We start from the raw sequence: 11658 nt of genomic DNA, 5'->3' as shown, positions 1-11658 counted from the left end.
AACAAATTTTAAAAGTGTTTTGATCATATTACTTCTAAAGGGCCTCTTTATAATGTTATCAATTTTTTTTTTTAATGTTATTTCCATTTTTATTATTTTAAAAATAAAATGGTTATTATCATCATCAAACAAGTCATAATTAAGAATAGTCATCAAATTCAGAAAACATTTGGTTAGTTAGAAAGAGCTTTCTTACATGAAGGCCCAATGCAACTTTTAAAGGTGTTCAAATAAAACTTCCAACCCTACTTCCGAGGGTGATTTAAGAAGTAAGTTTGTTTTTATTCAACTTAAATATAAGGTCTTAAGATTCGTAGACATACAGTATCAGTATTGACCTTTTGAAGTTATAATTTTGGTTTTGACTTCAGTTCCCATTAAAGTCAAAAACCAAAAACTGCATGGAAGTTGAAAGATATCCCAAACAAATATGCTGTAGAAGCAAAACAGAATTCATAATAATTTTGCTTTAAATAACTGGATGATTCATTCAACTACCATTTCATATCAAACATTGGTTCCTCCAAATGAAAAGTATAACAATAAAATCCAGAAATAAATTCAATCACTCAATAGAGGAAAACAAATGATTTCTCTCAGTACAAAATGCAATTAGCTCATCTACAGAGCATCAGATGAAGACTGAATATACTTGCTTAAACCACATGGATAGGCCTGCCCTGAGATGATCCCTTGAAGGGTAATACAAAAAAGGGGAAAGAAATTTGCATTTCAGAATCCAGAAGATATGGGTATGTTGCTTCTTTAATTTGAAGTTATCTGCAGTTGGAATAGGCTGAGAGTAGGGTTCTCACTTCATGTTCCCATAATACTAGAGTTCATTCTTTCAAACTATCCGTCTTTGTTTTGATTGGTTTTTGAATCAGAATCGGGATCCCCATCATGGGCCTTCAACCCCAAACTCAAATCCAAGGTGCTTTCATTCAGATCCTGCCGTGCTAATTGATTCTGGTCCAGTGCCTGCATTAGAAGTTTGTCAAATTCATTTATGAACTCACAGTTGGACATGCATCAGACAGTTACATGGCATTAATCCTGGGAAATAGGATGGGTTAAGAAGTACAAAAGATCTTTAATTATGACATGGCACCTGATTTTCTTCCATTGGCACATCATTAATGTCGGGTTTTTCATCAAAACCATTGGTCTTCAAGGTTGGTTCTGCTGCACTTAGGTCAGCATCACTTGGTTTAGCTTCATCATCAGCCTTTTCTGCATCCTCCCTCTTCTGCTCCTCTAGTACAGCAATCTGCATTTTCAACCATTCAGAAATGCAATCCATCAACAAATGCTTGATATAAAAAGAAATAGATATCACAACAACCCCTTTCCATCAGCATGAACATACATAAGAGAAATTTAGGCGGGTGATGGTGCCCTAAACTTATTATGTTAAAATAGGGAATAACTAATAATATTCAGCATCCTTTCTTTTTTCGTTAACAAGGTATTTTCCACTAAAAGTGAGATTAAACATGTAAAAACCTGCAGTCAAACCATTATGGACATAAGGTAGATTTGGCATGGCTGGTAGTGTGTGAAAGGAAGTGTCAGAAATGCACAACTGCAGGAGTTTCTGACACTTGAAAATGCAGAACAGAAGCATCGTCACTGCATAAACCTACTGAAACCTTTCCAAACAATTAAATTAAGTGAAACAATCTAATGGTTTCCCATTTAACCCAAGCACTGTCAATAACCTGCAAAATATTCAAGCTTTAAAGTTTTCTCATCTTGAGCCAAACATATGGAACAAAAACATGCTTTCTTAATAAAATCCAGTAAGCATATCCAACACTCCTCGTGGAGAAAAGTATTGTGCAAAGAGGAAGGCCAGCATTTCTCTATCAGAACCAATCAACCAATAGCCCATATAATGTGCATCTGGCAGTTCATATACTGATTGCTTCACAAGGAAATTTAGACTGCAGCATTATAGAAAAACATTTTTATCATACACAAATTGTTCGAAAGCTGAGTCCAAGGCTTGGACATAATTGGTATACACTTCCAGAATTAAAAAGAGCCCATATGATAATCAGAAAAAAAGACAGTCGGCCACTAATTATTCATTTGATTAAGAATGAGTTACTTGGTAAACTCATGATAGAGTCGACTGACAAAAAGGTTTATGTAGCCAACCCCAAGTTCTCAGGAAGGAGAAAAGAAAGCCTGTGTTACAGTCTTATAGAGGAAGTCCAGTCCTCTTCAAGAACAAGATGTGTTCTAGTTTCGAACAAAAAAACCAAGACACTCTTGGATGTTTTCTATGGTCTCGTAATGATGGTGTTTTACCAAAATCAAACTTTGTTGCTCAGCATCTTGGACTAGCCATTCCTTAGAAGGTATTGGTGGAAGATCATCAATTCCTAATGAAATGGATAATTTGGAATACAAAGTTATTGTTCAGGACAGTACCACCTGCAAATTACTCCAAGTGTGATGAAGAATCCCAACCTGCACAGAAAAGAGAAAAGAACACCAACAAATCCCTTGTTTGGGAATGCCAGGGAAAAAATAATGCTTTCATGACCCCATTCATCATAGTGTATACAAACTCAGCATGATTAAAAAAAAAATCTCAATCTATATGCATTACAGAATGGGAAATCCTCCATCATAGACAACCTCCTTTCTTTCATATCTTAACTTTCCAATATGTAAAATCCTCTATAGTCTTAGCATAGAAAACAATGAACTGAAGCATGATGATGTAATGGAAAGCACCAGCATATTTTGCACAATATTCATTCAGGGATGCCAGAAATCATTCACATGGTAGACTTTCTTCTTTTAACAATGGTGTTCCACACTGAAAATCTTACAATAAGAGAGTATATGTGTTTAAGCTTTGACATAACATATGGTTTACTAATACCAATCTATTTGGCATCTTGGCATTATCCACTTAATCCTCTTATTCCAAATATTAAGTGTGTCGGTAATAAACTTTTCCCCGTGGGCATAAATGACTAAAAACTGAATTTCTTTACTGCATGGTATGGTAAGACTAGAGCTAAGTTTGATATGAAAATTCAAAATTAGCAGAATTTAGAAAGTGCGGTACCAAAATATTCTCTTTCCAATACTTTCCTTTTTCCAAATGACTATTATAGCAATGCTGGGAATGACATAAATATGTCAAGTTTCACCAACCCAAGCAATTTAAAAAAAAAATGATATGAGATCAGCCTTATACATCCATCTGCTACTTGATAAGAGACAAAGACAGAAATGGAACTTTGTACCCTAGGCATTACACACTACACTATAAACCAAATAAAGTCTTCCTCACGTGTATGAGAGAACAGAAAATTATGAAGAAAAGGACTAACCAACTCCAGTTGGGACTAGAATAAGATATGCAAACCAAGTATGAAGTTCCAGGAGATCAAGAGGCTATGATTAAAATCTTATCTATAACTGAAGACCACGGAAAAAAAAAAAAAAAAGATGATTAGAACAAACAGGGATGCTAATGCAACACTCCCAACCCGTTAAGCATGACCTCCTCCTATCTTCCAATCATGTTGCAATCAAGGATTATGTAACCATACCAAGCCCGTGAGAAATGGACCTCCTTAACTTGCAAATTTAAATAAAAATCAGAGTTCCATACAACTCCATTCTAGCTCCTCCATAAACACTACCATATCTTTGCATTTAATCCCTCACCATCACTTATAAATCTGGAACAATGCCCTGAGAGGCAAACATTCATACCAAGAATCATCTTGAGATTATAATTTTTTCCTAATCAACCCATTCCCTTCCTTGGTTCAATTCCTCTTCAAAAGGATAAGCCCCTATTATTAGAAATTCGTTTTATAAACCACATCCACATGCAGGAGGGGCTTGATGCAATTTCCACTTATTGCGACTTTCCCATGTTTCATTATGACCACACTTTCCACGACTGGTCATTCTCCTGTCTGAACCTCAATAGACATTTATAAATAGGACAATGCTACATCCAAATCATAGCTATAAAGATTTTGAGCTCAAGATTAAGAAAACTCCAGAAGCTAAAAAATTGTGTGGCCAAACCAGTTCATCAGGATTTGCTTTGTTTAAGGTTGAGATTATCAAACACTTCTCTAACATACAATTAAGCTTCCTTAGCATTAATAAATCAATAATGAGTTACAATACGTCCCGTCCCAATTATTAAGAGAGCGCTAAAGATTTTGAATCTGAAGTTAGAGATCAGAGTTACCTAGAACATTGTAACTCTTCAATCTTTTAATGGAATCAAAGAAGTGTATGCCAACTAAACTTTTTTTTTTTTTGGAAAAAGGCCAAGTATGGTCAATTATAAATTAAATACTTGTTGGGAGAAACCCAAAGCAGCGGTCTTCTAAAAGCTCTTATATGAATCTTATGACATAATGTACGAAATCCAAAAGTAATTGTTTTGTCAATGTACCCTATTATGTCTTTGTGGAGCCAGGAAGCTATGAATTTTCTAACAAGCAGAGGTTAACAATGACCACGACATCAGCATTATTTTCGGCCTTTCTAAATCCTCCACGCATCATTTTGAATTTCTCAAACAATCATCAAAATTCAACCCATGTAAAAACTCAAACCCCAGCTTCAATCGGTCCTCCTGGATTAAAAACCCAAAATAAACAAAACCCTAATCCACTGTTCATTCAAATACCAAATAAAATCCAAGTCACACATCAAACAAAAAAATTAAACCCAAACAGTACAATCCAAAATTCCAGCCACGGATCCCCAAACCCTAAAAACACAAATACCCCGTATAAAAGAAATTCAAAACCAGAAACAAACAGGAACCGAGATAACAGTACCGGAATGTATTTGAATTTTCGCCGAGGCGGCTCCTCCGGCGCTGCGGTCGCGGCGGCGCTGTCCTTGGCGGAGTTCTTGTCAGCGTTGGTGCCATTATTGCTGCTTTGTGAAATAGGTGTCCACTTGTAAAGAAGGAGATGAGAGCCGTTATTCCCGTTATTATTACCGTTAGTCTGAGAGTGATGGTTGGAGGCACTAGATGGCGAGACGTGGACCCATTTCTTCTTCCACTTCCTCACTGGACCCGTGAAGACGGTGGCCGGTCCGTAGCGAGTCGAGGACCGGCCGAGCCGGGCCCCAACGCCCTCCATTCCTCGAACCGGCGGCGGATCAGCGACGTATCGGCGGATCGGTTAATCGGCCTTTGTTTCTCTCTCCAGAGATGGACTTGGTTATGGTTTCCAAGTTTGGGAAGGATCCAGTGATATATAAATAGCGTGGGGGTGAATCACAGCCGTTGAAAACGATGACCATTTTCCAAATCTGATCATGTGTTCTATTTTGATTATGATTGTGCAATTATCGGGTTCCCCTTGGGCGGGAGAGTCTGCGATTGGGCATGGCAACTCAATTTTGTTGGTACGTCGTGTATTTTTTTATATTTAGTATAATATAAAATTATTGTTTATATAAATATAAAAAATTTAGTATAAAGTCTCAATTTTTAATATTAGGAGAAACTGAAATATAAAAATTTTAGATCAACGAGAGTGTTTGATTGGATAGTACTGACTACTGAGTTTTAGATTATTTTAAGTTTGAGTGAAACACATTTTCGAGCAATTGATTGAAGGGTAAATTATAATAGAGGGTGGGATTCTTTAATTTAATTTTACTCTACTAAAGTTTTTTAATGCTCCATTTCCATTATGAAATAAAAAAATATATTATAGGAATTGAAAGCTTTTATTTACTAAATATACAGTGAAATTTGGATGAAATGATAGATATGCGTCCATATAAATTTGAATAATCATTTTTAATATAATAATTGAACTTAAATAAAGGTTCGAACAACAAATTTGAATAATCATTTTTAATATAATAATTGAACTCAAATAAAAGTTCGAACAACCTGAATCTAATGATTTAATATTTTTATAATGTTTATTGTTATATTATCTTATAAATAGTATTCCATATATCTCTTACTTATATTTATGAAATGATAAAATATGGTAAAACCTATATCAAAAATTGTTTCACGTGTAAATAAACGTATTAGTTCATATAGCGTAAACGTGGAATGCCAAAGGAGTTATTCATATTTAAACAAGTTTTAACAATGATATTGTGATTGTTACAAATGTACAGGATTGGTTGGTTTCTTGGTCCACGATTGATACTTGTGGATTCAATGATATAAGAAGAGGGATGTCATTTGGTGCTCAAATCGCAATAGAGAATGTTATTTGTACAATAGTAGATCAAAGTATGCAATAGACAAAAAATCATGATAAAGGGTCTTGGTCTTGGAAAATACGTAACATTACAAATTATTCATAAAATGGTATACTATTAAGTTTTGTACGGGATGTAACTCCTATGTTGTATAACGGTTGTAAACCTCCTAAAAAAAACATAGGAATAAACCATGTAGAAATAGACATTGAAGGGATTTAAGGAAAAAAAATGATTAAATGATCTGATCAAAACAATATTACTACGATTCGAGATAAAGTAATTATATCTACTTGAACACTTGCAGTAAACACGTGTTGAATAAAAAATAAAAAATAAGCGTCTTTGTTATGGACGCTTTATTCTCTCCACTTATTAAATGTTAAGCCAACATAATAGGCATTGCCATATATTATTTGGATTTTTTTTTTTTTAATATCAACCATGATTAGATCAACATAAGATCATATATAAAATTTTTAAAAATTTTTGTTTTCTTATTATCTTAAATATTACCCTCATTTACCATCTCATTTTTTGTATAAATATATAAAAATAAATAAATAATATTATGGGTGAATTTTGAATCATGTAATTTGATCAATTCGATCCTCCCAAGTCTAATCCAATAAATTGAACTCAATTAGGAATTAGAAAAGCGAGATTTAATTAGATTTGGAATAGAGTGTTACAAGTTAGAGGTTGAGTTTGATTAAGTTTGGGTTAATTAGGCTTGGATTTTAATATTATATGTTAGAGCTTGAATTAAGTTGGATGTTGGAGTCGAGTTAACCACTAATTTACCATGATACAACCCTAAATCAAAGTAATAATCTCACTATAATTTATTTAGAATAGTATTTGATCTATCAATCTAAGCAGTTAAGAAATGAAAATAGGAGTATTTATTGTTTTATTGGTTTTTATGTTTGAAAAGTTTATTTTAAAAATATTTATATTAAAATTAAGGATTTTTTTCTATTTTAAAATATTTTTCTTAAAAGAAAAAATGTGAGTTACTTTTTTTTATCAAAAATGTTGATAAACTATATTAAGAAAATTTGAGATGCATATAAATATTTCGCTTGACCTTTAAATACTATTTTTATTGTTTAAAAATCTCTCAAAAATGTGATTTATCTCAAAATAATATTAATACTTCAAATTTTTTACTAAATATAAATTTATTTTGCCCGGATGACATATAATATTGTAGAAAAAAAATAAAAAATTTTAAATATTCACAAATTTTGAATTATTATTAGCAAGAAATAGACCCTTTGCCGTAGGGCAGTTCGGGCAAAACGACACCGTTTCAGATTTCTCCCAAAGCGCAGAACAGGTTGTGCAGGAACGAGCAGCCCACACTTTCAAAGCTCCACAAAATCTTCGCCTTTGCCTAGTATTTCATCTTCTTCTCTAAACGATAGAGAGCCAGAACAATCAGTAGAAATACCAATACTGATCACAAAATCGACTCACTTTCATACGGTTTTCATATTTTTTCTGAAAACGTGAATGGAAGCTCAAAGGTTGCTCCATGGGTTCTGTTCAAACTCAGCAATCCCACCAATTCAGAACCCCAAAAAACCTTTCTTTATGATTTTCAACCCTTCTCTTGATCATTCTAAGAGATGGGCCTCCTTCAAAACTCACCATTACGATGCCCCCCAAACGGTATCGTGGTCTAAGAGGAGGTTAGAGTGTCGAAATAGTGTAGAAAAAGCAGGGGGTTTTACTGGCGGTGAGAAGGGTTTGGAAAGCGGGATTCGACGGAAGAATCTGGCGGTTTTTGTCTCCGGCGGAGGGTCGAATTTCCGGTCGATTCACGAGGCGTGTCTTCGGGGCTCGGTTCATGGAGACATTGTTGTTTTGGCAACCAATAAATCTGGTATAATTTGTTATTTTAATTTACTTTTCATCAGATTAATTCATGCCATTATGCTGTTATTTTGATTGCTGATTACAAGTAAAACAGATTGGAAAAGTGGTTGCTTCTTGAAATTCCTCCACTTGGATTGAGTTTGTTTAGAAAATTTCCATACCTATGATCGTTATAGGTCTTTTTGGATGTTGATATGCTTGTTTACCAGACGAATTTATCTGCAACTAGTTCATTGTCAATTTGATTAGGCCGAAGAAATTTGGTTTCTGTAATCAATTCTGAGCTTTGAAAGGGGAATGGCTGTTTTTTTTGGTTTCCATACTGGGTTTGAATGCATTTTCATATGAAGAATGAAAGACTATGAATCCCATAAAATTGTACATTGGTCTATAGTTCATCGATTAAGAATTGCTTATTGGATTCAAGATTTGGTTTGAAGAAATTTTTGCATTCATCGATTTCTCGATTTTCAGAGAGGAGAGTGAATCTTGGAGAACTGTGTATGTATGGTTGGGGCAAACACAAAGAAAACCAACTTCCCTAATTTATTTATTTTTTCTCTTTTTTTAAAAAAAAAAAATTTATGAGTTAATTTATTATGTACTTTGGGAATTAGTGATCCTAAAACACACATCTTACCTTGCACAAGCTGAAGGGATTTCACATTTGCCACTGCCTTCTAAAGTCATGCTTCTAACACTACATGCGGCAAGAATGGAATTTAGAGACTACTGCAATTTGCTTGAGTTATGCATATCAGCCATATATAACCTTTTGATATATGGTGCAGGTTGCGGAGGTGCAGATTATGCAAGAGGTAAGGGTATCCCAGTCATTTTGTTCCCGAAAACAAAGGATGAACCTGAGGCATTATCACCAAATGACCTTGTGGCTGCTCTTAGGTTCTTGTTTGAATACCACTCTAGTTGCCTCGTATCTTTCCCACATAATTTTCTTAGTCTTTCTAAACCAAACTAAATCATAGCTATAGTGTCTCACACAACTTTTTGTTGTAACTGTGTCTTAAACAGAGGTTTTGAGGTGGACTTTATTCTCCTAGCTGGATATCTGAAACTTATCCCAGTTGAGTTGATCCGAGCTTATCCGAAATCCATACTAAATATCCATCCCTCGCTTCTTCCTGCTTTTGGGGGTAAAGGATATTATGGTATGAAGGTGCATAAAGCAGTCATTGCTTCTGGAGCAAGGTAAGTTGCAGCTGTGATTTTCGTTTTCGCATGTCCATTTTTCAGTCCATACACTTTCCAACTTCAGCTTGGTTATTGTGGAAGAAAAACTTAAATGCTGATTATCAACATCTTAGTGTCTTTTAACACCTTTAAAATTTCATTGTGTGATGTTGCTGCTCACTGGCTTCTTTTATACCATTCATATGTCTGAAAAAACTGGTTAGCAAGTAGTGTCAAACCAATGGGCAAGTGTTGGAGAAATAGAAGCACGAGAATAGTCTTCCTCAACTCCTTTTACACAGCTATGAATGTTGAATATCTGAACTTGTGCTGGCACCAGAACAAGATAAATCCCTTTCTGATCTGATTATGAGTTATAGGCATTGCAAAGATCAATGTCTGCTTCCCTTGCCCATATTAAGCTTCATATTTTTTCCTTGTTCAAGTCCATACTGTATTCTAGATATGAAATAACTCTACCTGGTGCAGCACTGGTGACTTGTGTCACTTACAAGGCAGGGGAGACCAGTCTCTAATGTTTACAAATAATTTGTAACCAAAAACTTAGAATACAATCATCCAATAGTTAACAGTGAAAGAAGCCATGTTTGGCTATTTTTGCACTTTATGAATATCCTAGATGGACTGAAACACATCAGATGTAAGCCATAAATTATGAATAATTGGTTGCTATATGGCATCTTGTTTGGATATTTAAGAATTTTATCCGTGAAATATTTTGGGATCCTGGACTATTTTGTGAAATAGTGAGGGAGGTAATCGGGGGCTTGAAAGTTAATGTCCCAAGTCCCATAAACTAAGTGGTTAGCTCTTATAATGGATATGAGCACGGAAAAAAATGTAATGTATGTGACTATAAACGAGTTCCTTAAAATTTTTCTTGTCAGAAGCTGATATCAGATGAACTATCACATTGTGACAAGAACTGGTTCCAAATGTCTGCTTATTTCATAGTATTGAACACCATCTTTGACTTTTTTTTTTTTTGGATTCACTTTAAGAAATGGTTACTCATTTTCTTTTTCATGTTTGGCTAGATACTCAGGTCCTACAGTCCATTTCGTTGATGAGCACTATGACACAGGGCGTATCCTTGCTCAAAGAGTTGTGCCTGTGCTTGCTGATGACACTGCAGATGAGCTGGCCGCAAGGGTTCTTCATGAGGTAGTCCATCTAAATTCTAAAACATATAATTACATGACCTTCCTCAGCAACCAACCTAAATAATTCCTTTCATTATCAACCATTGCAAAGAGAAAGAAAACATCCAGTGCTATAACTTGCTTCCCTGAAGGGGAACAGGTCAAGAGTTTTACTCATTCATGTGAGAGGATGACGAAGTTATGGATTTCCCATTGTGCATCACATCACAAAATGGTTTTTCCTTGACACCCTTAATTTTTCAGGAGCATCGCATATACGTGGAGGTGACATCAGCATTATGCGATGAGCGGATTGTTTGGAGAGAAGATGGGGTGCCTATCATCCAGAGTAAAGAAAACCCTAACGAATATAGCTAACAAAATCACATACAGGGTACCCAGCTGATCAATTCAGCCACATGATAATTTTCCTTCTGCTTTCTTTGGAAGACAAAGAGACATATCTGCAGATTTTGTATCAGTAGATTAGTTGTTATATCCTTCTGAACTGGAAGTGTTGTTCATTTTTGATAGCTTATGTAAGCTTATTCAATTGCCCAAACAGCTTGCAGATGTTGAGCTGTATTGAGTATTGGAAGGCGAAAACTGTATCAAAAATCAAACTTGAGAGCTGCTACACAGTGAATCAAGAAGCGGGTTTTCTGATTTTGTTGAAAACATCTGCGGATATGTATATAATAATATAATTAAACAAACAGCTAACATCAATGCTACTAAAATCCTTATGTCAAATGTAATTCTCTCTCCAAACAGGGCTTCCTTTGGATCTTGGGAAGTCTGGAGAAAAGTATGGGAGAAAGAAAATTGAAATTTGAGAGGAAATTGGAGTGAATAAAAATTATTTAAAAAGGAAAAAGAAAAAAGAAAAAAGAAAAAATATTTGGGCTTCATTTGGATGTTGGAAAATGCTATGAAACAAGGCCTTCCCCTCAAACTCTCCGAGATTTAAATGAAGTTTCAAACTAATAATTTTTTTTTTCTTATTTCTTTAAATATATTTTTATTCTCTTTCATACCAAGAACGGAGAATTTCAAATTTTGTAAGTTCTTTTTACATATAGCACCTTTTCAGGGTTTCCCAGATCCAAACAGAGCATAAAATTTTCAAAAGTTTCTGTTTGGGCCCAGCCCAAAAGCCCTTTCAGTCTTCAGTGGGCCC

At 34.7% G+C, this 11658-nt stretch overlaps 2 protein-coding genes across 4 annotated transcripts; one reads left to right on the top strand and one right to left on the bottom strand.

Annotated features, from left to right (window-relative positions):
* Nucleotides 1-462: 462 nt before the first annotated feature.
* On the bottom strand, nucleotides 463-5245 carry LOC117923963. Of its 3 annotated transcripts, none has more exons than XM_034842487.1 (4): nucleotides 4839-5245; nucleotides 2440-2478; nucleotides 1112-1270; nucleotides 463-981 (listed from the first exon to the last, which is right to left on the bottom strand). In XM_034842487.1, exons 1-4 carry the CDS (start codon nucleotides 5148-5150, stop codon nucleotides 853-855), a joined length of 639 nt encoding a protein of 212 aa, XP_034698378.1. In that variant the 5' UTR covers nucleotides 5151-5245; the 3' UTR covers nucleotides 463-852. The 3 variants fall into 3 exon arrangements, with proteins under 3 accessions (XP_034698378.1, XP_034698379.1, XP_034698380.1); XM_034842488.1 differs by having other exon boundaries at nucleotides 2443-2478; XM_034842489.1 differs by lacking the exon at nucleotides 2440-2478 and having other exon boundaries at nucleotides 4839-5241.
* A 2304-nt stretch (nucleotides 5246-7549) lies between these two features.
* LOC117922898 (phosphoribosylglycinamide formyltransferase, chloroplastic) lies at nucleotides 7550-11156 on the top strand. Its single transcript, XM_034841106.1, has 5 exons — nucleotides 7550-8131; nucleotides 8916-9027; nucleotides 9157-9333; nucleotides 10374-10500; nucleotides 10743-11156. The coding sequence occupies exons 1-5, from the start codon at nucleotides 7759-7761 to the stop codon at nucleotides 10854-10856; spliced, it is 903 nt and encodes a 300-aa protein (XP_034696997.1). The 5' UTR covers nucleotides 7550-7758; the 3' UTR covers nucleotides 10857-11156.
* The last annotated feature ends 502 nt before the right edge of the window (nucleotides 11157-11658 follow it).

Source organism: Vitis riparia, chromosome 10 (genome assembly GCF_004353265.1).
Source record: "Vitis riparia cultivar Riparia Gloire de Montpellier isolate 1030 chromosome 10, EGFV_Vit.rip_1.0, whole genome shotgun sequence".
NCBI classification, from domain to species: Eukaryota; Viridiplantae; Streptophyta; class Magnoliopsida; order Vitales; family Vitaceae; genus Vitis; species Vitis riparia.
Note: the sequence above shows the minus strand (reverse complement) of the source record. Positions and strands in the feature narration are given on the sequence as shown.

Bases quoted from the DNA above. Each gene is read 5' to 3' on its own strand.
- LOC117923963 (XM_034842487.1), bottom strand. From the start codon at position 5,150: ATGGAGGGCGTTGGGGCCCGGCTCGGCCGGTCCTCGACTCGCTACGGA. The intron at 2,479-4,838 runs GTACTGTTATCT...TTTTCTGTGCAG, and splicing joins GAAAATTCAAATACATTCCG to GTTGGGATTCTTCATCACAC. The intron at 1,271-2,439 runs GTACTGTCCTGA...TTGAAAATGCAG, and splicing joins CTTGGAGTAATTTGCAGGTG to ATTGCTGTACTAGAGGAGCA.
- LOC117922898 (XM_034841106.1), top strand. From the start codon at position 7,759: ATGGAAGCTCAAAGGTTGCTCCATGGGTTCTGTTCAAACTCAGCAATC. The intron at 8,132-8,915 runs GTATAATTTGTT...TATATGGTGCAG, and splicing joins TTTGGCAACCAATAAATCTG to GTTGCGGAGGTGCAGATTAT. The intron at 9,028-9,156 runs GTTCTTGTTTGA...TGTCTTAAACAG, and splicing joins GACCTTGTGGCTGCTCTTAG to AGGTTTTGAGGTGGACTTTA.